We start from the raw sequence: 27,899 nt of genomic DNA, 5'->3' as shown, positions 1-27,899 counted from the left end.
AGTGTATGAAATAAGTCAAAAACCCAGCCAGACATGTGAATCCCGTTTCACAAAGCTCTCGTAAGCCCAAGATCTCATAATTTTTCTCGTAGCATCTGTACCTACTATACTGTCACGTAGGAGGTACGAATGCTGTGAGAAAAGTTACGAGATCTTAGGCTTAAGAGACTTTTGTGAAACGGGGCCCAGGGCTAGCATCGTTAAAATGTTTCCAGCCCCAAATGGATTTAACCAGACACCAAGATTTCACTCAGACGTGTGGAACATCCACAATTTGCACCAGGCCACGAATGAACCCATTTCTAGGTGCGAGGTACGTCGACGTCAAGCATTGAAACAGGGCATCTGACCCTCCCACCTTGGAAGTACCCGTCGCCCGCAAGGTTTCGTTGTATCAATCGCGAATGGGGTTTCCTTTACTCATCGCGAATGGGGTTTCTTTGTACCCATCGCGAATGGGTTTTCCTTTACTCATCGCGAATGGGGTTTCTTTGTACCCATCGCCTATAGGGTTTCTTTGTACCCATTGCCTATAGAGTTTCTTTGTACCCATCGCCAATAGAGTTTCTTTGTACCCAGGGCTTTACTGTATAGTTAGTTACCTCCTGTGTGCTAATACTCTTGTTGAGACCGCAGAGAAGGCCAATACCGTGACACTGAAAAACGGGATGAAACTTCATACCTTTGCTTAATTAATTCCACAAACAGAAAATTCAGAAACAGATTGTATGCAGGGTATTTCTTCATTTTCAGTCATTATATTTTGGCACAAATTCCTGTTTATCGTGACTCTCTTCGGCGTGGTCCGCCATGCTATGTTACAGATGTGAGATGGTTAAAAACTTTAATTACAATTTCAACAGAAATGACCATCAAAACACATTCAATTGAATATAGCGATATCCAGATCTCTGTCTCAGACCAAATACGAGGTTCGAACTCAAACTAGCGATTTAATGTAATCAATGCAAAACTGACTTCACGTCAAAAATTTAGAGTTATGCACCCTTGGTTTTTATAGCGCCACCAGTCCGCCAGATAATGACAGAACACAGCTGTTCCCTTCTGCCGCCTGGTGTCAGAAGCTTTCTCAGGCGAGAAATACTCACACATAATCGAGATTAAGTAAATCAGAAATGTATGCTTGATGGCCGAGACGTGCCGTTTTATGCACATGTCGTGTGTGGAAAAATGACGATGTCGTGATAAGATGGTGTTTATGCGAGGTGCTGATGTAGGTAGGCGGGAACGCCAAGGGATGGAGCTCAGCCATGCAGCGTTTAAAAACTCTTCACAGGTTGTCAGATATTCAGAGGAAGTTACCTAATGTCAGCCAACATGTGTGTAAGCACATGTTACGATAAACCTCTCAACACTGTAGATGATAAAACGGACCCTTTATGGAACATTTGATATTTAGTCATGTTCTGTATATATGGCGCTAGTTATAAGAAAGATCTGTTTCTCCCAACAGATTTTTTGCTGTTGTTGTAGCTCAAACGAGTGGATATTACTGTCTGTAAGAAAACTTGCTGAGTGTGTAATTTTGTGGACGTCAGGAGGCTAAGCAGTGCATCGGAGACCTGATACATGTCTAATGTTGGAGACCGGCCGCTGAATTCAAGCGGCAATCACCTTTCCAAATCCATACGTAGCGTCTTCTGAAGACAGACTTGCCTGCACGAACTATACATTTTATGTGTGTGGGGAGACGAGAAGACTAATCACAAAGAACCACGTCGGATTCGAACCTGTTACCACGACACCAATAAGGACATGGTAATGTGAACAGGCACAGGATACACGCAGATGACATGCATGCACAGACACACCCACAAACACGTCTACCGCGACCTGAAGCACATGTTGGCACTGACCACGAGGACATGAAACTCCAGTACGAGCAACTACCTGCTGTAGGTTTCCCTGGGACCAGAAACGCAGTTAAACAATATTGGCTATGTCTCTTTCAAAAACAACCTCGTCCATCATCTCCAACAGTTTGCAGACAATGGTACATTTGTATGTAAAGAGGGCTGAAAGCAATACAGGAAACTCAGAGACTTTCCTGGCTAGAGGGAATGCAAACAGATCCAAATATGGATCTTCCATCTCGATCCATCACGGTCCTCACAGATCATGGATAGCATGGATATCCATCACAGTCCGCACAGATCATGGATAGCATGGATATCCATCACAGTCCGCACAGTCCGCACAGAGCATGGACAGTCCGCACAGAGCATGGACAGTCCGCACAGAGCATGGCTAGCATGGATATCCATCACAGTCCGCACAGAGCATGGCTAGCATGGATATCCATCACAGTCCGCACAGAGCATGGCTAGCATGGATATCCATCACAGTCCGCACAGAGCATGGATAGAAGCTACTCGCTACCCACAGCTGGAGAAATAATGCAGCTTGACTGTACAACTCGCTGGTCTGTGTTGTTCATAAACAGTGTAGGGGTTCTTGAATATGTGTGAGCAGGACTATCTTGTTCTACAATGATCTACGAAGTGTGTGCCCACTAGCTACTCTGCGGAGAGACAGACTGTGGTGTGACATATTATGGTTATGGTCCTATTGAAACGTGAATCTCCTTGAGAAAGATGACCATGGCCACGTATGTTGCTTGCTGTCATGTACATCCTCGATTCGCCTAGATGAGGGAGGATGAACACTTGGAATATGCCAGTACAGAGTAAACGGACTGTACGATCAGTTGTTAATGCTGTGTTATCATAGGAATGAGTGCGTGAGTTGTTTTTACGGCGCACTCAGCCATATTACAGCTATATGGAGGCGGTCTGTAAATAATCGAGTCTGGACCAGATCAACAGTGATCAACAGATCAGATCCAGTGATCAACAATATGAGCATCGATTTGCGCCATTGGGAAATGATGACATCAGCGCGCCTGACCACCCGATCCCGTTAGTCGCCTCTTACAACAAGCTCGCACGCCGAAGACCCGGGTTAGATTGCCGACATGGGTATAAGCCCATTTCTGGTGTCCTCCGCCGTGATACTGCTGGAATATTGCTAAAAGCGGGGTGAAACTACACTCAGTCAGTCAGTTACTGAGAGACAGGGTAAGATAGCAGTGTAAGCTGGCCGCACGACAGTCAGTGTCATGGTGTCCTCCTCTGCAGTATGAATAAAGCAAGAGGATGTTCGTTCTATCAGAGTGGACGTGACTGACTTTCTTCACTCAAGGCCGCGATGAAGTAACGCTTTATCACCAGTGTGACAACAACAATTTATGAAAACCAATGATCGTGATAAACCGTTACTTCCACCTCTAAAATCAGCGGTACAAGGACGCGGTCGACTAGACGAATGCGCATTCGCAGCAGACAGGGAATTCCAATTTGGTTTCGAACACTTCATGCAGAGGTTCCTTGGTACGTCTGCTTGCATCGTCTGGCGAAAAACATAGTTTAATGCCCCAAACCTGCCACTACACATATCAATGTTCAGAGGGAAATACTTTCAAGGACACTTTTTCATGAGGTTGGGGCATATCAGTGGCATGTTATTTGACGAATGTAGCTCGGTTGAAATCACGCGGAAAGTTTGTGACGCTGCCGAGGTCACCGTCCCTCTCGCCACATGGTCGACAATAACGACAACGTCACCGTCTCTCTTGCTACATCGTAGACAACGACGACAACCTCACCGTCTCTCAGCACATCATAAGTGATGATGACAACCTCCCTCACTCTCTCGTTACATCGCCGACGATGATGACAACGTCACCGTCTCTCTCGCTACATGACTACCGATGAGCTGGATACGACCGTGTATCAATGATGCGGCATTGAAGTGTAACCTACAGGTAATGACTGGTCGTTTGTGCAATGTCCATCAACGACCATACACGGTAAACGTCATTAAATAAACACACTATTGTCTAACACCATGAACTGGTTGTCTGTGCTCGTCGGGACAGTTTAGGGAAGAATCAGATTTCTCAAACTTTACAATTTTTATTGTCAGCCTTTACTATGATTACACGATGCCATTTAGAAAGTGGTCAAATGCAACATATGTCATATTGGGGATTTCACTTTCTCAGTAAAGTACAAATTCAAGTACTTTTTGGTTGAGTCTAGCATTTGACCACTTTCTAAATGGCATCGTGTTGTGTACTGGAGATTAGGTGCCTGACTCTGAGGGTGCGGGTTCGACTCAACCAAAAAAGTACTAGAATTTGTACTTTACTGAAAAAGTGAAATCCCAAATATGACATATGTTGCAGCCTTTACAATGGTTAGCCTTAACTCCCAGTGCTTTGTAAACGGAGGCCCTGCTCTGTAGCCTCTTGCCTTCTCAGCCTCCCGGAACAGCGTGGGCACACGCTCTTTCAGCGAAACAGACGATAAGCTGTGTATGCATATTACATATAAAATAAACGTGCTTCATGTTACAGATAAAACCTACCTAGTAGTTTGTTGTTCTCTGTTTGGTTGTATTTCCATGCTAAACACAGTACGTCTTATTTCGAAATACACTTCCTTAATATTGTACAGATTCTTGTACACTTGTTGTTTTGAAGTCTCATCCGGGATTCGAACCGTCAGAGTCAGGCACCTAATCGCGTAAGTCGCCGAATAACACTCTCTGTGGGGATCGTAGGGATTGAGCCGATGACTTTGTGTGCTGGCGACAAGGTGCATGACACGTACAAAAGTACAAGAATCTGTACTTTACAATGGAATTGTAATCCCCAATGTGACATATGTTAGAACTCCCACTGCATTGCCAGAAAATTGTCTGACTGTCTGATTTTGCATGCTAAACAAAAGCCTAAATGGTGACTTTACATGTTTTCATCGGGGAATAAACACAAAGGTATTTTCACCCGCCCGGAACACATGGAGCGTCACGTGTGTCCACTGTGTCAATATAGGAACTGCAGACACAAACATGGTGGACCCTGGGTAATAATGAGTGTTACTAATGTAGGGAATATTAGAAGCTTACCTCACCTTCTATTGCGATGCCAGTCCCAGGTCGGTTGTAGACAGCTGACTAGTCGGGTCTGAACACGGGAACACCAGTGTCTGGAACATGGAGGAAGGAGGGGTGAATATGACGCCGCGTGGAATATCACAATGGCTGAGTTCGGGGTGATTCGGGTTGGGATCCACACTGGTCATGATGGTCACGCATGCACGCGTCATGAAAATAATCCAAATGAAACGCTAACTTAAAGGCATTCGTTACATTGGAGTGAGTTAACAAGGGACCTACACTCCTGATATAAGATCGACATTCACTTTGTGTGAGTTGACTGAAGAGTGAACCGTAGAGTGAGTGAGTTTAGTTTTACGCCACTTTAGCAATATTCCACAAAAAACAACGGGGGACACCTGAAAATGGGCTTCACACGTTGTACCCATGTGGGGAAACGATCACGGGTCTTCGGCGTGACGAGTGAACGCTTTAACCACTCGGCTGCCCCACCGCCCCGAACCGTAGAGGGTCAGACAAGTTCCCACTTGTATTCGTGGTGGCCTTTATTCTTGTTCATACCGCTTCCCTCTCAAAGTGAGTGAGTGAGTTTAGTTTTACGCCACACGCAGCACTATTCTAGACATATGGCGGCGGTCTGTAAATAATCGAGTCTGGACCAGACAATCCAGTGATCGACAGCATGAGCATCGATATGCGCAACTGGGAGCCGATGTTATGTGTCAAGCAAGACAGCGAGTCTGACCACCCGATCGCGTTCTTCAACTCTTACGACAAGCATAATCGGCTTTTGTGGCTATCATGTGTTGCTAAGGACCTAAGGACCTGCATCTTCAGGGGTCTCAAGTTAATAAGGTATTATGTTCACACATTTGAATATATAGCAACACATTATGTTCTTCCATCTCTGTGAAAGAATGAACTTCATCAGGACATTTCTTAATATATTCTGAGCAGTGTAGCGCGTAGTTGTTGCGCCTTAGGCAGTTTCTGCAAGGCGGAAATTCATATTAGAAACAATGAGTGGAGCGTTTTACTCACGGAAGTCGATAGAAATATGAGAGTGTCAGCTATAACGGCTTTAATTGGGCTATTAAACATGCCTACGGGGCTGCGGAAGCTGGTAGGGCTGTCAATGAGTGGAAATTCTCAGGTGGCCTACACGAAACGTGCATTTTGACATACACAGTGCAGACTCACAGTGCAGACTAACAGTGTAGACTCACACTACAGACACAGTGCAGACGTACAGTACAGACTTGGTGCAGACTCACAGCAGAGTGCAGACTCACAGTGCAGACTCAGTACAGACGCATGGTGTTTGTCTGCGTTGACAAGCTGTGTGCTGTAAGATCAATCAAGTCAACGTTGTGGTAGTTCAATATTCACTAGATTAAATATTTTCAGACATAGATCTCCTGCAGCCCAGAACTTATAGCCTTGCCTTAATTAGCCTTGATCCAGGGATGTTTTGAATGCTAAGTCTATGGATGCATGGTGATTCTATCCTTTGAAGACTGTAGTGTAGATAAGCGGATAGGATGCTTGTCCATTGTTTACATTTTCAATTGATTGATTATTCCATTAGAGGTATGTGCAAGTCTACTCAGAAGTAGGATCACTTCTCTGTATTAATTCATAAGGTCACTATTCTGCATTGCAGTTCATAAGATCACAACTCTATATTGACGTTTCATAAAACTACTGGCATGTATTGGGTACGTACAACCAAAGGGTATTCTAGGTGCCTTCACCTGCACTTCCTTTCATAAGACAATTATATTGACATTTGGATAAGAACATCGGTATGTACTGCCATTCACAAGTTTCCGAGTACCTTCATCTAATGGGTATTTCGGGTATCACCAAGTAACGGGGACCTTGAATACATTCATCAAATGGGTATTTCGGGTATCATCAACTGATGGGGACTCTAGATACATTCATCTAATGGGTACTAGTATTTCTTACCAACAAATGGACATTCCAAGTGTCTGAAACTCATGGCAAAGCATGTAGGTCAAACTAAGGTGGTATGGTGTCAATATCGACGTTGCTCCAGCTGTCAACCACTGGTTTGATAGACTGCGGCGTAAAACAAGCAACTCTAACTTGCAACATCAATTTTGTATCATAATCTTTGATAATTAGAAACACTCGATTCCTTGTTTCTGTATTCTAATACCAATAAATCTAATAGTGACACGAGGCGGTGGTTAGTCCAGTGGTTAGAGCGTTGGTTCTTCATGCCAAAGATCCGGGTTCGATTCCCCACATGGGCACAATGTGGTATGCCCATTTCTGGTGTCCTTGATATTGCTGAAAAATTGACAAAAGTCGTGTAACACCATACGCACTCACTGACACTAACACAGTTTGGCCGTTACCAACCGGTTCGCCATGGATGTCGAGTGCATAAGTAAGAATTTAGTAAGAAGAGATAAACGAAATCCGGAGGTCATTGCATCCCAACACGTGGCCGAAAAAGAAGCTGTTGTCTGTGCAGAGCTGGGCCCTTATTCTCGAAGCGTTCGTTGCCCTAAGAATTCTTAACTTTGATCGTAACCAGTGTGTTGAGCATGTGCTTAAGAAGTTCGTAGCGCTACGAACGTTTCGAGAATAGCCTTCTCCCTAAGGAACGCCAGGGACCTGTGATCGAGGGTTCGAACACTGAATTCGCATTTCAGATATTTTAGGCCTTGCTGTTTATACCAACATGGCTGACGTCACTCCTTTAGTGTGTCTCACAGTCCCTGAACCACATTATTTTGCCTAAGGCTAAGCCTTCTCTGCAGTGTTAAAGCCTTAAATGAAGCAGATCCAGATTTCCAGAACGCGATCGGGTGGTCAGACTCGCTGTCTTGCTTGACACATAACATCGGTTCCCATATCGATGTTCATGCTGTTGACCACTGGATTGTCTGGTCCGGACTCGATTATTTACAGAAAACCGCCATCCGGCTAGAATATTGCTGCGTGTGGTGTAAAACTAAACTCAGAATACAATCAATAATGTGCACATTGAGCACATTGTACAGTACGTACAGTTTGGGTCTCTTGTTTACATGATGTACGAATATACATACATTCTTACCATATACGTGTTTTCACTCTGTAGAAGTGATACAAAATTTACAATTGTGGGGAAATTACTAAAATATTTTAGTATATTTATTCCTGGTACTAGAGTATCAGGAACATACATAACTACATGCCATTCATCTTCAATTAGAGAATACTATTAGATTTATAGACAGTATCTTTCATTTTGATTAATGTCAGATTATTTGCCCGGCTAGTCTAAAATAGCAACACCTGAATCCAGCAAATATAATTCTTAGAGACTGGGGAAGCTGGTTTTACACAACAAGCATTTCTCTATAGTTAACAGAGATTTAAAATGTTTATAATACGTACACTAAGATTTTCTCGGGTTCCGAATCTCTGGTCTCCCTGGGCCCTCTTTTCTATCAAAATGGGTTTGTTTGTTGATATCAAAATTGTGTTTATTCAGAGACTAAACATTTGTGTGCCATACCGTGTATCTTCCACCATTGACATGGTACACACACGAACACCTTTGGACTCCATTACGTGGCAGAACTGGAAAACTCTCTCCCCTGCAGCGTTAGCCAAACTCCCTCACTCACTCATCTCCTCATTTCCCCTACAACTGACAACTGATTTAAACCATTCAGTCCCGACGTCTAGCTTCTCATCAGTGATGCGAGGCGCAAGGCAGCGATGTGTGCTGCCTGTCTCAGCTTTCAACGAACTCCCATTGACTCCCCATGGCCTCCTTACGCCAACGATCTTTCACCCTCACCTGGTCGTCTTCATGCCCCTTCTCACATAAACATTTTTACACTTGACCGAGTCTTATGTCGGTAACTGAAGCCACAGATTAAGTGATCTTTCAAGAAGAATCCTTTTGAATTTTGTTTTTTGCTCTGACAGTTTCAGATTTCGAAATAATCCCACCCGATAAAGACAGGATTCTGACTGTTGCCTTCCTAACTGGTCCAACAAAGCGTCGGCCACGAGTGCAGTACACATACGTCTTCTGCGGTGGTATTTTAAGCTGTTGAAAATTTCTGACCAAGTGGCTGAAGTCTCCTTTGTAAGCCGATGAACGATCCCGCCTTGGTGATATGAATCTCACCAGGAAACCTCCACACGCCAAGTGGCTGGTATTAAAGAAATAGCTCACCGGCTAGACGGAGGGGAAGATGATATACCGTCGACATGTGGGTTACGTGAAGGATGGATCGAGATATAAACACGTATTTGATCCAGGCCACCGTGTCAGTATATGCTACACTGTCACATTACAGCTATACTATACGGGCAAGTAATCAGGGAATTAGTATAATCAGGAAGTATCTATCTATCTATCTATCTATCTATCTATCTATTATTATATATATTATATATATATAATCATGGAATATGTATAATCAGGGAAGTAGCCATTATCATGGTATGTGTATAATTGAGGGATATGTATAATCAGGGAATATGTATGTGTGTTCGAAACGACTGCGAAGGTTTACAAGAGATTGTGAACCCTGTGAGGAGGAATGTCCCGACTAGCCGATTTCACAATCTCTTGTAAACCAAGCGGTTTCTCTAACTTATCAACCATTTTATGTAAAGTATCTTTTAAAATAATGCCTAACTATCGATGTCACTGGGTCGCGGTGCCATATAACAGATCCCCATGGGGTGCTCGGCATAGCGAGCTAGTACGTTGACATCACATGGCCGTAACCTGGTCGAATTTCATGAAAAGTTCGTGCATTCTACGTATTGCACTAGCGTTGTCCGCAGTGATCGTCTTGTGAGGAACGCATGGTCCATACTGACAAACGATCTCATTCTTCACAGCGATCCTTCTTAGCGTGTTGGATAAAAATAGAGGTAGAGAGCAAAGGGATGCAGGTTCGAAACCAGGCGCTGCCACAATCTGTTGGAAGTTGTCAATGATGTGATATATTACAATCAGTGATAGCAAGACAAACTTATTGCAAAACCTCAGTTTAGAAATGATCCAAATTGTCTGAGACGACATAAACGCGATCCAGGTTGATAAAAAATACAGGAATATGTACAAGCAGGGAATAAGCGTAATCGTGGTACACATGCATGATAAAGGAATATGTATACGTATAATCATGGAATATGCACTGCCAGAGAATAACTTAAGTACAGTCCAGGAATATATATAATCACTGATTAGATTTGGATTCATTGCATGGCAGTATTAAGTACATCACATGAAGTGGTATATTTTACTCGTGGTGAAGACGTTTGAGTGCCAAGCTAAAGTGCTTGGTTCGAGTTCATTTAAGCTCGCGGGTAAATTTCCCACGGTTCTGTAACACCCACACAAGAGCGCGCAAACACATACACATACCCACGTGCAAACTTGCGCATGTACACAACGCTCGCACTTATTGACACATGCAAAAACATCTCTAGTAGATCATAACCACGTAGCGTACAGGTTCAAGTGACTTTCAAAAACATGTTCAAACCACTGAAGTAGTTGTTTAGCTCTGTTTCTAAACAACGAACGTTCTATCTGACTCTCCCTAATTCCATTCCGGTATTGCAATCCAAACTGTATTTGGTACTTTACGCTCTTCCCGTACAGTCTATCTCAGCCTCTCCAAGTACTCTTGACAGCAACACCACTGAACCATACGCTTGTCTATCGTCCCTAATTGTGTTATGGCAGAGTTCCGTCCACTTGCTGGCAGCAGGATCCGTTGTAAAGTAGTGTTTGCGGGTATCAGCGACGTCAGTGACAACGTTCTCACAAGCACACGCAGACTAACGCATTTTGATTAAAACAAATAAACCCATGTAGACTGAAAAGGGAGCCTAGAGAGACCACCCTTGCATCATTTAGGGCTTTAGCGATGTCGGGATGGGTAGGCAGCATGGACAATGACATGATTCAGGGACTGTCAGACAGACTAGAGCACACGTTGAGGAGTCATAAATAATTCGGTCATTAGTGCATTTTATTTGAGTGAGTTGTGAACTGAAGACTCGTCGGTCATATTTCAACTGTACAGACTGTACGTATAATGTAAAAAGACAGAAATGTAAGTGCATCCGTAGAATGTGGAGGATAAAGCAGCACTATAGTGCAAGAGTGCACTGATGACGCAACTGATCATGAGGGACACATCCTCATGAAACCTGAATATACAAGTGTGTGTGTGTGTATCTGTCTTGTCCCGCGTCTTGCACGCTTCAGCAGATTAACACAACCAACAACGACACCCAATGGTCGGAATTTATCTGCTTTCAACACATGTTTGTATTTAACCCACTGACTAAATACTCCTAAAGGAGAGAAATGGGCAAGTTACAAATACCTCGGTAAAAAACCCATGTAATGTGAGTTGTTCCACATACCTGCACCAATACATCTCGGCTGGGTGGGTGGGTGTGTTGGGGGTGAGGTGATCGAGGGTGTGGGGCAAAGGTCTGTGTGTGGTATGGTGGTGAGGGTAAAGGAGGGGTGGGTGTGGAGTGTTTGTGTCGGAGACATCTCCATGGGAACTACGTGTACCATTCCTCGGCTTGAGGAACCGCCTGTGTATCAATAATACAGGCGATTTCCTGTCGGCGTGGAGAGAAGGAAATCAAGAAGCAGATCGCATCAGGACATATTTAGAAGCATCAGGCAATGTATCCCTGGACGTGGACAGAAAAGTGTATATAAAGTCTGAAATATATAACCTGTCGCAAGCTCAGGATAGGAAAAGTATTGTTTTCATTTGGTAACTTGATCTGTATTTCATAAATAAAACACTCCTGCCTCTGTTTGCAAAGATGACAAAAATGTCATTTTCGTGTTTTTTATATATAATTCCCTAGATCTTGATAACTAAGAAGCTTGCTGGCTTCAGAAATTCTAGAAATTTAGAAACCATACACTGTTTCCACTTTGACACAAAACTTTTCCCATCATATATCAAACCGTTTATCCGTTATTTATACATACACAAAGAACACAGTTAAACACCATCTGACATATCTCACGACTGAATGAGCTCCGATAGTTTTAACCTCTTGAAGCTTATCTAGGACATGACTGGTCGTCGTGTTCAACAAGGGGATTCTCCTGTACAGAACCAGGTCCAACTGAATTACAGGAGGAATGGCGTACTGAAAACTGCCCTTTCAGAGGTTCAGGAGGCTCACAAGGGGTATGAGGAGGAGAGTGCTGGCTGACAAACAGTAACATGGAGGATACACTCGGCATTGACCTTGAATCATGTAAGACACGCAAAATGACATTTTGAATGTTTACGTTCACCAATACATTCATCATTTTCACTATTCCAACGCCACACTTTCAAGTACAGACATGGCTTTGTATGAAAATCAGTGTGCCTTTTCTAAATTAGCAATTAACACAAAATCAACATGGATTCGAATCATTTAGTCGTTTTGTATGTGTTAAAGCACCATAATGGTCGGAAAACTCAAGTTTTACGTACTTGTTGAAAACCTATCATCCCAAAAATACAGGGGGGTACTTAACTAAGTCCTTTGTGCATACATGATTTGTCATTCCTACCCTATACACAGGTATACGCTGCTAAGTCTAAGTGGAACACCTAAAACTGCTGAATCAACAGAAATTCTCCAGTTCTAGTACGTTAAAAGCGGGTTACAAATATATAACGAATATTTACATACGAATTGTGTTATGATGATTATGTATTATAATACAGTCGACTTAAATGGGATCGGCTGGTCAGACTAGTTGCCTCCATTATTGACGTAAACCTGTATCGACAGAGGCGATAAACACTCATATATAATCGATCGTGCCCTGTTTGTAAGGACTGATGTCCTAACGGGGCTATCTGGTCCAGACTCGGCTATTTACAATCAAACAACATGAATATCGTTGGCATTACATAACAAATGAACAGTCCCCATGCTGTTCTGAAAAGAGACTGTGGCTCGTTGTTGACTTTGGCCTACAACAAGCCCAAGATTCACGTGCAGTATGATGCTCGACAGCTCCATGTGGTGTCGGCGAGATCAAAGAGGACACCGTGCCTGCATTTAGTTTATTGCTAAACATTTACTTCACATCAAAGGAAAGCGGTTCTGTGTCTGTTTTACAACAGTAGCTCATTCTGAGGATAGTTTTGTCTCTGAACGAAGGACCCACCTGTGCTAAATACGCTGATTATTTGACCGTATGCTGAAGGAATCTGTGATCTGGCCCCGAGATCTAATACCACATAGTGCGTCTCTCATAAATACAAAAACTAACAAAACGTAACTGTGAACGAATTAGATTTATATGAAAAGTTATTAAAATACCCCTATATAAATATGTAGCTAAGCAAATTTGATGTCCCGTATCGCGAGTGACACATACTTTTTCCATGCCTTTTGACACCTGAAGTTAACACACTTGATACTGAAAACTGAAGAACGATTAATTTCACTTCATTCTACAGCTAACATGCGTCCCCGTGTCCTGAGTATGCTGGAGACTGGAGTGGCCCAAAATGATGTGGTCAGACTTTTGAGTGTCCACTGAAACACAATCTCATCTCTATGGAGACGTTTTCAACATAATGGGTACATGAGAGATTTGCCTTGGACCGGCCTTAAACGTTTGACGTCACATTAGCCAAACAATCACATCCGGCCGATTCATTTAAGGAATTCCAGACTGTCAGTTTGAATCCTCAAACCATTCCTGCTTACGCCCAGTCAGTTCAAGAACTGTCCGTGAAGGACCACGACATCCGGCACGACGGCCTTCAGTACGTCCAATTTTGTACCAACGTCACCTTGACCAACGTCACCTTGACCAACGTCTTTCATAGTGCCGACAGCATCTACTGTACAGGATACAAGATTGAGATGATGTTTCAATACGTTCACTGACGAGTGGAGATTTCATCTACACAGCTCGGGCAGAGGTGTGCATACGGCGAGGAGAACGGTTTGCTGATGCGTGCATTGTTCAACCTCGACAGTTTGGTGAAGACAGCGTCTTGGTGTGGGGTACAATCACATATCATGGTCAGACACAACTTGTCATTGTCAACGGCAGCCTGGCAGGTCAGCGATACAGGGATCAGTTCATTGGACCTTATGTGAAATAGTTCATTCAAGGACTGAGAACTTCACGCTTCAGCAAGATAATGCCCGTCCATATGCCACGCGTGTTGTGACAGATTTCGGTTGTACCGTCATGCCTAGAAGTGACCTCTCACGCCGACCACATCTGAGGATGGCAAGTTCACTCTTGTTGTCTCGTTAGATATAAATCCGCAATGACCAGTTTATCAACTAAGTTACCTCTGTGTCTCGAGAAACCACCTAATGTTGTGACCAAGGCATGTCACGTGACCACACTCAGTTTGTTGAGGATGTTCCGGAAGCTGAGATAACATGAAGAGGAATAGGCTGAGAGAGATGGAACTGAGTAGGCAAACCCTGAGTTGGCGGCTAACCCTGAGTAGACTAACCCTGAGTAGGCTAGCCCTGAGTAGACTAACCCTGAGTAGGCTAACCCTTAGCAGACTGACCCTGAGTAGACTAACCCTGAGTTGGCTTATCATGAATGGGCTAACCCTGAGTAGGCTAGCCCTGAGTAGAAAACAATAGAAACAGTGTTGATCGTTACATCATCGATAAGGAGAAACTATGTTCATTTCAGAGAGTAGTTGTTAGTCTACGATGACGATTTCTACCCGTTATCCATTCACTGATGAGTTGATAACTATCTAAACACGCTATGACTGGAACCCTTTTTCGGAGTTGGTAATAAAAGGCAACAAACAAGAAGTCAAGTTGCGAACATTCAACCCCTTTCCATGACCAACGTTGCTGAACCTAGTGATCTATACCACGGGGTCAAAAGCTTCCCTCTTCTTGTTGGCTGGGTACATACGTAGTATTGTGGTGATATCATCCACATACCATCACGCCGAATGTCTGTACTACTAGATCGGAATTTGCTGTGAATGTGGATTTGAGGATAAAAAATCTATTATATTAATCTCAGCGTATTGATACATTTCTGATAAATACTCAGATAAAAACGGTAATGAGAATTTTTTTTAGAAAACCATTGAAAGATGAATGTCGATACCCACTGAATGTGTATCAGTAGAGATTACCCTACTTGTCTCTGTTGAGGGGGTTCGAACATTATGGGCCATTTGTGGTTTATGAACCTGCAAAGGACATTAGCAAGCAGGGAATAAACACACAAGGTACTGGACCATGGACAACAGACCGGTGACACATCATCCGTCACTGAGAGGCAATCCCCTGTCAAGAAATAACGCGTGACATACCTACTGTAGGCTCCTTTAGTAGGTATCTAATTCTCAATTGTTCAGATTTTGTAACCTCACCGTAACATATTAAAAATGGACCTTAATACAGGTTTAGAAATAGAATTCAGATATAAATGAAGGACAAAAATGCGGATATCTTGGTTTCCATCTTTCTCAGACAAACTTATCGAAGGTAAATATTTTTAATAAAATAAAAAATAAAAAAATTATTTCCTGGCTATTTTCCTGGATATTTGCTTTCAACCTTAAATATGTATCGAGTGCCAAACAAGCATACCTTCGAAACAAAATACACAATGAGTAAACTACGTTTACACCGACCCGACAGCCAACGCAGTGTGCATTGATGTTGGTACCGATCGCTTTCCGCATGTTTTAGACGAAATGGAATCAGTGCCGATGGTCACAACGAAATAAATCTGTGTCTTCACACAACCAACTAAAAAAAAGCCCAGACTCCAGCCCTTATGAAAAGACTTCGAACATCATCATTGCCTAAGTAACGAGGAGAAGGTCCATCAAATCAACCATCTAAAACAAGTCTGAATTATGAGCAACACTACGGTGATAAAGTAGGTTATTCTTCACGTTTCTATTACATTTCTCGCCCGTTTCGAGAGGGACAATCTTCAATCCCCCATTAATGGTGTATCACGTATGTATCAGAGGTTATGACCCCGCGCGGGGGGTAATTTGTCCGCTTCGTGTGATAGCACCCACGATCATGTCATGCCACCTGGTAGCCACAGTACGGCTGTTTGTAAGGGGAGGACACTCTAATTGAAAAACATGCCGCTTATCACATTGATGTCCTGGAAGGTCATGACCGTAAAGTTCAAAGTTGAGACCACCTGCAAACGCTTTCACACACAACCCGCAACAAGTGCCATGAATAACAACGGGCTCAACGTTGAACTGGAATAGAAGGACACACACGCTCAGTGAGTTGGTGAGCTGCAACGATATGCCGCACATCACATGGACGCATCGTCTGTGAGCAAGCGATATACCGCCCATTCATTACTCGCCCTTGTAACGCTGATTCGCAATGATTATCACTGGATATTCACTGCTGATGTTGCCATGTACCAATATGACAGATTATGTTGGTGATCGATATCCGAGAGTCTGGCAGAGAAATACATGAACATAACTAGTGAGTGAGTAAATTTAAATTTACGCCACACTAAACAATTTATTCCCGCTATGAGGTGGCGGTCTGTAAATAGTGATTTTGGACCAAACAATCCAGTGATCAGCAGCATGAACATCAATCTACGCTGACAGGTGTCAACCAAGTCAGGGGGCCTGACCACCCTATCCCGTTAGTCGCCTCTTCTGATAAGCATCGGTTACTGAGGATCAATTGCAACCCGGATCTTCACGGACATAAACATAACTAAGAACACTGGGGATTGACACGATGGCCAGCAGGAAAGGCAGGGCTACTGAGTGATCGCAGCATGTCAAGTGTGTTTACATGGTCACTGACACTTGTGGCAATTTGACCTGATGGATCTAAACACTAAGTGGACAATAATCCACAGAGGCAGAGGTAGAACTGTGTGTAGACGTGAGGACTGCTATATGCCTAGACAGGTGGAGATAGAGACGTAGAACTAGGGGTAGATATAGGTACGGACATCGGTTCCACATAAAGGTATGTATACTGGTAGACACAGATAGACACAAGGACACATATATGGGTAGACATATATGTAGTATGAGTAGACATCGTGTTACATATGGGATACACAAATTGACATTAAGAGCAGGCATAGATGACAAGGGGGAAATATACCTTGCAGGGTTGATATCTCTTGTAAGCTTGGTTGAATAGTTTCAAAAACTCAAAAACACATTGTTCCACGTTAACCACATAAATATCAAGTTACAACTCAAGATATATTACGTACATGAAATACGCAGAAACACCCCAGAAATCCATATACTCGGGGACATTAAATCAGCTGTGTGGATAGCGATGACAGTAAACCTGTACAACAGTAAATACGTCGTTGAGCAAGTAGAATTAGCAACAACAGACTGACTACATCTGACCAGCATTACACAGAATCCTCCAATGCCAACGCTTTCTGCTTCTGTATTTAACGCATCAATCAACACCCTGCCCGACACTTCCAAACACGGATGATATAGCTCGACTGTCACTGAGTGCACATTTGCTGCCACATGCCCTGTTCATTGACAACACCGAGTCAGCAAGGTTGTCGCTTGGAAGGCAAAGGTAGAGTCAGCATGTCAAACGGTTAAACAAGTTACTCTATCATTTCTATTGTTTAAACACATCACAGAAATACAGAAATAACAGACTTGTCAAACATCTCGAAGAAAACAACCTCTTGGAAACAAATAAATGTCTGTTTAATCAAAACAAAGGCTAGGTTAATAAAGCTGATTAAATAGAGAAAACGTCTGAAATAGGGAACACCAATAAATGTAATTTATCTACCATGAATAAAGTCCAGTAAGACAACAAATCAAGATCACACAGATTAGTCATGATATCCACAGCACCTGCGACCTCACTGAAACAACGTCTCTGAAGAAGAAGAGCAGCTCCTTGCAATATCCAATACAAAGTACAGCAATGGAAGAGAATAACCTCTACAAACAATTCTTAATCATGATCAAGAATTTGCTGCCTAAAATGTTCAATTCTAAACATTTTTTCACTGACAAATGTCCTGAAAATTCTCCTTTATGTTATATCATATTTAGAATGCCAAAAACATTATGTGCATCACCATAGTAACCTCACTTCGTTCGATGTTTCCATGTCATCATACTGCACTGAAAGTGTTACCACGTACCTCTCGTTTATATGTGGAGTGTATCTGTGTTGTTCTGTACCTACTGTGTTCATATTTGTAATTCAAAGATTATTGCCAGTACTTCTTCATGGGATGCTATATGCAACAAAAATCTTATTTTATCTGGAGCAGTTAAAAGTGAAAAATAGTGTATACTAAGTCTTATTTGTGTGTGAATCTAATTGACACGTGGAACAATTTGATTTCCTACTTAGAGATGAGGTGTTGAAATTCCAAGCATCAGCAATTATAAATACGTTTGTTGATATGGAAACCATTATTCTAAGTTTAACCATGACTGCATTCTGAGACCTGCTTCTTCGAAATGTATAAATGCATAAATAATCCCCGAATTAATTTGTATTTCCACGAACAAGACGAGGACCTCCCCTGTGAAATACGACCACAATGTAATTGCAGCAGAACACCCATTGTGTCCCCGATAACAAGCAATGGTATATCTCGGTGATAAAACCGACGCTAACCGAGACAATATAATTGTAACATTACACTCATATACTGAACACGCCTTTAAATTTCCCCCTTCATAAGCCTACAAGACAACTTTATCGAGACTTGCATATCATCTACTGCATGCCGTCTCTCCCAGTTGACATAACAATAGCCACATGGTAGCAGTTCAGACAATAAATGTCATATACGGCACCCTTTCATATCTACATCTTTTATACAGAGTATTATCATCTCGGTTTTCTGGTTTTCTCTCTTCTTGTGGCCACGTCAGACAGTGAACTTTCCACACTGTGATATTCTCTGTGTGATCCCGTGGGTACATACGGCAGCAGGTACTCGTTAAACAAAGCTTTACGTGCTGATAGGGGTGTAGCAGGGAGATGCATTGTGTCCTTGCTTTATAGCAAATTGTGCGGAATATGTTAATAATATGATCTTGTTACGAACAGATTTGTTCCCAGAAGGAAAGAATGTTGTACAACAAGGAGTACAAGCATGATAGCGGCCCTTTACCCGCCAAGGCATTCACCGAGGCACGTTTAAGAAATACTTTTGCATTTAACACATGACTTTTGGTAGTTGTACAGAAGCGACGTTTGGTCGGTATGTTAAAAGGAAACACTGTTCTTTTTATGGTGTCGAGATGGGCTTCTGTTTGTTTAATCAACGTTTTTTAACTGTGTTTGCGGTCGTGAGGATTTGAACTAGTGACTCGAAGGGATGGCGGAGGTCAAACCAACCGCCTCCCTTCTTACAACGTTGACATTTAATACCTCTCAATGTGGAAGCACTCGCCAGCTTTAATAAGTGCATCAGAATTTCCAAGTGGAGACTTGGATATGATACCGGAGACGAACATACGGCGTAAACAGCATAAATACATGCAGGCAAACCAGCATCAGCTGTCTCGAGTTTCTTTAATGGGTCTTGATCACATGGAACCTGCATGGAGCCACAAACGTCCTTAAGGGTCGTGATCAAACCTAGCATACATGAAACGCCACATGTCCTCACTGGATCCTGATCAAGCACGGATCAACGCATACCTCTAATGGGTCCTGATCGGATGGAACATGCATGGATCCACACATGTACATGTTTGTAACTGTGAGGACTCACTGTGCACGGAACATTATTATATGTAACAATAAATGTTTAAAACTCAACACACACATTACATATGAAATTTAGAAATAAATTTGACTTTTCAGTAAGCGTGGAATCGTCTCTTTCAACGGTTATCTTATGTGTGTTGGGGAAATATTACTGTGTAACATATATAACACTTACATCACACACGAGTGAAGGGGTGAGTTTGTTTCACAGCCGCCTTGAACATTAGCACTAGCGTGCCATTTGATGTGGGAGGGAAGTTCGACGTGATGCAGGTTGCGGGTGTTTGGCCCTCCTGAGACACCATGTTTGGCCCTCCTCTTTGGCACTCAAGCGGCACAGTGGTTGGCTCCGCTGGGACATTGTGTTTAACGCCCCTGGTTTGGCGCTCCTTTGAAATTGTGTTTGCCGCTCCTATGATCGCGTGTTTGACACGCCTGTGACACCGTGTTTAATGCTCCTGTGATCCCTTGTTTGGTGCTCCTTTGAAATCGTGTTTGGCACTCCTGTGAAGCCGTGTTTGACACTGCTGTGATCCTGTGTTCATTTGTTACGGTTAAAACATTGCCGTGACTAAAGGTATAAGAAATCCCCTATGAACCATAACATAACACTGACAAGTCTAAAATATTCAATAATATGTATTGACCAAAGAGCAAGATACAATGATTCACAACAGAGGTTTCTAGTACAATGCAGTCCAGTCACATCTAAAGTAATGGACCACTAATATATTATCAACTCACCAAAGTCTTGGTTTTCAGTGAAACAGTTATACTAAAGCAAGCTGTCTTGAATGTAGGTCTAGTGTTGACGAAGCGGCAGACAGATGTAGGTAGGTCGAATGATGACACCATTCCCGTATAACTCCGAGTGTAAGTGTGTGCCGTCAACACAACAACCAGCCTTATGTATACAGTCACAGAACGTTCGAGCACTGTGCCAGCACATCGCCCTTAACTTTGAACTTTCTCGTTCGGCCTCGTGTTTACCAACAGTCACAACACATACTCATACACAGAATAGCGCCTAAAGGAAAGCAACTCTAAAGCGCTACCTTAAACGGCGTGCCGCTAAAATTCTATTACCGTGATGTGAAATGTGGCCCATGATAACTATCACTTAATCAATAATAATACAAATCACAGAAAACACACTCTCGTAATATGTGGGACACAGTGTTTGACCCTCCTATGACGCCGTGCTTACCTTTCCTGTGACCCCATGTTTGGTACTCTAAATTCACATCGTGTTTGAACCTCCTGTCAAACCGTGTTTAGTGCTCCTATAGCACACTGTTTGAACCCCCTGTGACACCGTGTTTAGGGCTCATAAAACACTGTGTTTGGCCTCCTGTGACACGATTTTAGTGCTCCTGTAACACAGTGTTTAGCCTTCCTGTGACATGATTTTAGTGCTCCTGTAACACAGTGTTTAACCTTCCTGTGACATCGTGTTTAAATGATGATGACAAACCAACAAACAGAAAGGCAACAATACTGGCACAAAAAACCCAACAAAACAAAACAAAACAAACTAACAAAAGAATAATAAAAAAAACAAAAACAAACAAGACAAACAGAAAAAAACAACAACAGCAACAAAAAAACAAAGAAACCTACTGAAGGCCTGGAGTTTGCTGCACTTTCCAGTTTGTGCAACCTTACAACGGATATCGTTCACTATGTATTTCTGGCTTTTGTACCAGATGATTCATGAATAGATCAAATCAACATTTCCAATTCCTTATAGGCGTTTCTTTGTATTTTCCCGCCCTATATTCCCCAGCGAAATGCAGATCTGGTCGCCATTATGTAGATTCACTACTCTATTTCAATCAGCCAGAACAACAGCTTCACTTGATCAAAGCAACACACACATGCACATATGTGAAAGTAATTACTGAGGCCTTTAGGCCAAATTAAGACCCAGTAATGACAAAAATTACGTTCCCAATCTTTACCGGATTTCCCAACATTTATTAACCTTCCAAGTTCTTGCTTTGAAATATATTTACCAGACTACCAAACCGTCGCCAAATGCTAGAAACAAAACCTTTAAACATTAACAAACATGAGAAAACCGCCGACCACCACAACAGGCTCTTTTTTGTCGGAGCATGTGTTTAGGTCCGGGAAAGGATAACATACTAACTTCAATGGAGAGAGGGAAGAAAGTCGACTCCTGGTTTATTGTGGAATAGCGGAGACGAAATAGAGCCCCGGTAACCTTTAACCTTCTGTCTGGTGGATATTCTGATAGATCAGCAATATGTTGAGTGTTGAGTGGAGAGCGAGAGAGAGAGAGAGAGAGAGAGAGAGAGAGAGAGAGAGAGAGAGAGAGAGAGAGAGAGAGAGAGAGAGAGAGAGAGAGAGAGAGAGAGAGAGAGAGAGAGAGAGAGCGGCCCATTACGCAATAAGTTAATAGTTACACACTTACCCGCTTGCGTCGCCGTAGGAGGCCACCCCTGCTATGTACATTCCCAGAATACACACACATACTGTGGTCAGTTGTCGGACATCACCTCCTGATGCCATGCCTGCTGCCGCCGATAGAAGGATCATCATCCACTGTGATTTTATAAACAAATCACTTAAATCTTCACTGTCTTCATCTCAAATCCACCCCATCACCTTCTATGCTACTTCTCTCATATGGTAAATCCTAATCTTGCTTTGGTTTCAGCTGAAGTGTATAGTTTCTGTACCGTCCAGAAATGTGTACTTTCTGTACCGTCCAGAATTGTGTACTTTCTGTACCGTCCAGAATTATGTGCTTTCTTTGCCGTCCAGAATTGTGTACAGTCGTGAGACGGATGCACGTGGTGCAGCCTCAAACGTTTCCACTTTTCCAGAACACACACTGAATCTTTTCAAAAATATCTGTTCATTTTTTACACAAGGTTCAAGATTTCATTCCACCTCACCGTCAATCGGTTTTAGATCTAGAAAACATCCATTCCACAAGAACATCCATCAACGGATAATAATCGCAAGGTATTTTTTATTCCTGTAAAAAGAGTCGTATCTTCTAGTGTACTCTGGTGCTGCTCCAGGGACGACTCTACCCGCAGCTTCTACACATTAGTAACAGCCGCGCACGGCGACAGTCCCAAGGATTATGGTGAAGGGCTGCAAGCCTGCGTTAGAGAGGCACCCCCCACAAGCCCTCTTGCCTCAGTGAGCGACCACAGTTTAACCAAACCGGGAGGCACCGACAAGAAGAGTGTTGATGTGGTTTTTCTCGCCTTCCCGCCCCGTCTGTCTATCCGTGTACAATGACCTATTTGAGAGGTACGGCTGTCGGAAACTTCTAATTGCTTTTATGTCCTGCCCGTGCTGTGGTTGTAAAAAGTGGTTCCGAGAAACGAAAGTGATGCTTTATTTCGAAAAAAACCACTCTTTCCAGACAAAAATAGTCTTGGAACCTGAAACCGATTTGTTGCCGAAATATGTTATTTTTTGCGAAACAGTATATTTGCATCGCGAAATGCGAGCGCACCAAAATGAGACTCTTAAAAGCTGGAATTGTGACTGGTTCGCATCGTTGTAACCGGGTTTAACCATTTCCTCATTCTGGTCCACTTGTGAACTGTATCTGTATCTGTGTGCCACTGATGCTGAAACATGAAGGTCAAAGCGACGCTTAGACCAAAGTCATGAGATATTGATGTGCCTTAAATGTGGCACCATAGTCCTCTACATCTTTTTGCAAGTTTTCTGAATAGTTAATCTGAAGACAGAATGACATTCTGCATGTCGCATCCGCTGAGTATTAACTTAAGGTAGAACTCTAATCATGAAACAGGCCTTTGGGGATTTTATAGTTTAGCTCAGCGACAACAACGATCAACGACGTTTTCAGCTTAAATCTTGTTGAGGCTTTACGGTACTTAATTATATATATGTATGTATGTATGCATGTATATATGTATGTATGTGTGTGTGTGTGTGTGTGTGTGTGTGTATGCATGTATGTATGTGTGTGTATGCATGTATGTATGTGTGTGTATATGTATGTATGTATGTATGTATGTATGTATGTATGTATGTGTGTGTGTGTGTGTGTGTGTGTGTGTGTGTGTGTATGCATGTATGTATGTGTGTGTATGCATGTATGTATGTGTGTGTATATGTATGTATGTATGTATGTATGTATGTATGTATGTATGTATGTATGTATGTATGTATGTATGTATGTATGTATGTACGTACGTACGTACGTACGTACGTACGTACGTACGTACGTACGTACGTATGTATGTATGTATGCACAAAGTTGATAACAAACCTAGCTATAATATTGTTACAAGAATGATGTTGCAAACGGCCTGGTTGTCGTCGTCGTCATCGGTCTGTGGGGTCGGTGGCATTACATTGTGAATATTGCTAAAAAGTTATTGTTAAAGACAACGGTCAGGCAGATGGAAGCAGCCCAGATCTATCCTGCCTCATGCAGTGTGAAGGAAGCCCATATCTACCCCAGAATAAGACCCAGATATATCCCGTATCATACAGCCTTACAGTGTGATGGCGCCCAGATCTCTACCGTATCATGCAGTGTGAAGGGTCCTACGATCGATCCCGTCTCCTAAAGCGTGAAGGGCCCAAGATACCTGGCATCATACAGTGTGAAGAAACCTCAGATCTATCCCGCATCATGCGGTGTGAAGGTGCACAATCTATCATGCTTCATACAGTGTGATGGAGCCTCAGATCTACCCTAGATCATACAGCAGGTCTATCCCGCACCATGCATTGTGATTAGTCTATGATCTATCCCACACCATACAGTGCCATGGAGCCTCCGATCTACCAAACCATACAGTGTGATGGAGCCTCAGATCTACCCCACACCATACATCATACAGTGTGATGGCGCCTCAGATCTACCCCACACATCATACAGTGTGATGGCGCCTAAGATCTATCCCACACCATACAGTTTAAAGGAACAGCAGGTCTCTCTCGCATCATGCATTGTGATTAGTCTATGATCTATCCCACACCATACAGTGTGAATGAGCCTCAGGTCCATCCCACACCATACACTGTGAAGGAGCCTCAGATCTATCCCAAACCATACAGTGTGATGGAGCCTCAGATCTATCCCACAGCATACAGTGTGCTGGCGCCTCAGATCTGCCCCACATCATACAGTGTGATGGCGCCTCAGATCTACCCCACACATCATACAGTGTGATGGCGCCTAAGATCTATCCCACACCATACAGTTTAAAGGAACAGCAGGTCTCTCTCGCATCATGCATTGTGATTAGTCTATGATCTATCCCACACCATACAGTGTGAATGAGCCTCAGGTCCATCCCACACCATACACTGTGAAGGAGCCTCAGATCCATCCCACAGCATACTGTGTAACGGAACCACAGATCTATCCAGCATCGTGCATTGTGATTAGCCTATGATCTATCCCACACCATACACTGTGAAGGAGCCTCAGATCCATCCCAAACCATACAGTGTGAAGGAGCCTCAGATCCATCCCACAGCATACTGTGTAACGGAACCACAGATCTATCCAGCATCGTGCATTGTGATTAGCCTATGATCTATCCCACACCATACAGTGTGATGGAGCCTCAGATCTACCCCACATCATACAGTGTAACGGAACCACAGATCTATCCCACATCGTGCAGTGTGAAGGAGCGAAAGAACTATTCACGCCATGCAGTGTGAAAGAGTACCATATCTGTTAAATATAAAGCAGTGTGAAGGAGCCCTAGATTTATCCCGCATCATGCAGTGTGAAGGAGCCTATATTTTTACTACATCATGCAGTGTGAGGGAGTCCCAGATGTATCCCACAGCACACACTGTGAAGGAGCCCCAGATCTATCCCACAGCACACACTGTGAAGGAGCCCCAGATGTATCCCACAGCACACACTGTGAAGGAGCCCCAGATGTATCCCACAGCACACACTGTGAAGGAGCCCCAGATCTATCCCACAGCACACACTGTGAAGGAGCCCCAGATCTATCCCATCTCAACTCACCTAGGTGTGGACGTAAATGTGAACGTAACAATATATAATTCATGTGACGGTGTTTTTTGTCCATTGGGATACGCCGGTAATGAAAGATACCGTCTCATGCCGATTTCTTTAAACGGAAAAGGGAAGTTTGCTGCACTTAATATAACGCCGATGATCTGGTAGTATAAATATCCGCCGCTGTAGGCAGACACACATTTCCCAGGAGGGCATTGCGAGATGCTACTAATTACATCTCGATTTCCAAACTTTCTGAGCAGACAGACTTTCTCCGTGGAGGGTCGGCTGACAAACTTATCTTTAATAATCACGATATGTGATTGTTGGCGTATTAGAAACTCTGCAAAGTAATGTGTCAATATTTTTGGTATTTTGTAGAGATAACGCTCGCTACGACTTGCTAAGTGATACTCTTTTAAATGAGGAAAGGTTTGGGCCTTAGAAAATATGATCATCATATTAGTAGCTTAATGCTGAAACCCGTGTCAAGCCGACAGTGTATTATTCTTATCTATTTTTGTAATGTTTCGGTTAGTTTCTACAATATAACTTCGGGCTAGTGAATGGTCAGTGCCTTGCGGACATAGTTAGCCTGTCTGACTAACGAATTTTGGAAACTCTTTCTCAAACTGTGTTGTATTGTTTCTTACTACTCGGTTCAGTAGGTCAGTGTCACCACAATGTAATTACAGCGGCAGTACACACACACACACATAGATGTACGCTTTGGGTGTGCATAGATGTGTGGCAACAACTGTGATTAAATACACACAATATATACACACACATATGTACTCTCTCTCTCTCTCTCTCTCACACACACACTCGTGTGTACAACTGAGTGGCAACATGAAATGCAATGGCAGTACAGTTGCAGTGGAATGACTGGCTAGATGGACGGACATATGATATCCACACAATGACAGGTATTATCTCGTGGGATGACAGGGCCATAATACTGGCCCCTCAGCATGTCACATTCTAGGATTTGGCTATAAGCTCCCCATCCTTCTTCATCCCGAAAGCATCACACTATCTCTACAACAACAATAATACATCCTCGAGGGCTGCTTATTGTCACATGAACTTCAGCTGAATCTGACCCGGGATAGAATAGGCCTTCAGCAACCCATGCTTGCCATGAAAGGCGACTATGCTTGTCGTAAGAGGCGACTAACGGGATCGGGTGGTCAGGATCGCTGACTTGGTTGACACATCGGTTCCCCATTGCGCAGATCAATGATCATGTTCTGGTTACTGGATTGTCTGGTCCACTGGATTTACAGGCCGCCACCATATAGCTGGAATATTGCTGACTGCAGCGTAAACCTAAACTCACCCACTCAGCTGAATCTGAAGGGCAACACTCTCATACAAACACATATAGCCACATGTGCTAACTGTAATGCAGGCAAAATACAATTTGGGTCGCAGACTTAATGGACCTTTGTTACGTTTGTGCCAAACGTTTGATGCCTGACAAGTGAATTGCTGGGGAAGTGTACGTCTGTAATAAAATGGATCACTATGTGATATATGAGGGTATATTCTTCAACATTCTTCCCCAAGCTCTGTCATCTGAAGTCGATGACAACTAAGCCCATAAACACAGTGACAGAATGGACTAGCGTAGAGGATTGCTGGCTAGACTTGGACGAGTTATCTCCCTGTACCTGTCGTATAGCAAGAACGCAAAATCTCAACCAATCCCTTGGTTGCAAGTTATACGTTCTATTGTTATTTCTTCCGGCATATCAGGAGTGCAGGCCGTTGCCTTATAGCGACAGCTAATGCCGATTTCTTAATTGATACAATAAATGAACTGAAAACTGTACACGCTAATGAAATGAGAAACGAATTCAGAGTGAACACAAAAAGCGGATGAGTGATTTCAGCACTCAGCAACATACCAGCTATATGACGGCGTTCTGCAAATAATCTGAACCAGACAATCCAATGATCAATAGCACGAGCATCGTTCTACGCACCTGGGATATGACATTATGTGTCAACCAAATCAGCAAACCTGACCACCCGATCCCGTAAGTCGCCTCTTACAAGATATAGGGTTACTGAAGATCACATCTAACCCAGGCCTTCGCGTGTCGAACACAAA

The 27,899-nt window shown here is 43.0% G+C and overlaps 1 protein-coding gene across 1 annotated transcript in view; it reads right to left on the bottom strand.

Moving 5' to 3' along the window:
• Positions 1-22,911, bottom strand: part of LOC137293063 (uncharacterized) — a 34,424-nt gene extending 11,513 nt beyond the window's left edge. The window contains exons 1-2 of the mRNA XM_067823880.1: positions 22,205-22,911; positions 4,998-5,072 (exon numbers count right to left, since the gene is read on the bottom strand). Of these exons, the coding sequence (XP_067679981.1) occupies positions 4,998-5,072; positions 22,205-22,332 (203 nt within the window). The 5' untranslated portion in view covers positions 22,333-22,911. The remainder of the gene's footprint in view (positions 1-4,997; positions 5,073-22,204) is intronic.
• Between the last annotated feature and the right edge of the window lie 4,988 nt (positions 22,912-27,899).

Source organism: Haliotis asinina, chromosome 1 (genome assembly GCF_037392515.1).
Source record: "Haliotis asinina isolate JCU_RB_2024 chromosome 1, JCU_Hal_asi_v2, whole genome shotgun sequence".
In the NCBI taxonomy this organism is placed as follows: domain Eukaryota; kingdom Metazoa; phylum Mollusca; class Gastropoda; order Lepetellida; family Haliotidae; genus Haliotis; species Haliotis asinina.
The sequence above is the reverse complement of the archived record's forward strand: the minus strand, read 5'-3'. Positions and strand labels throughout refer to the sequence as shown.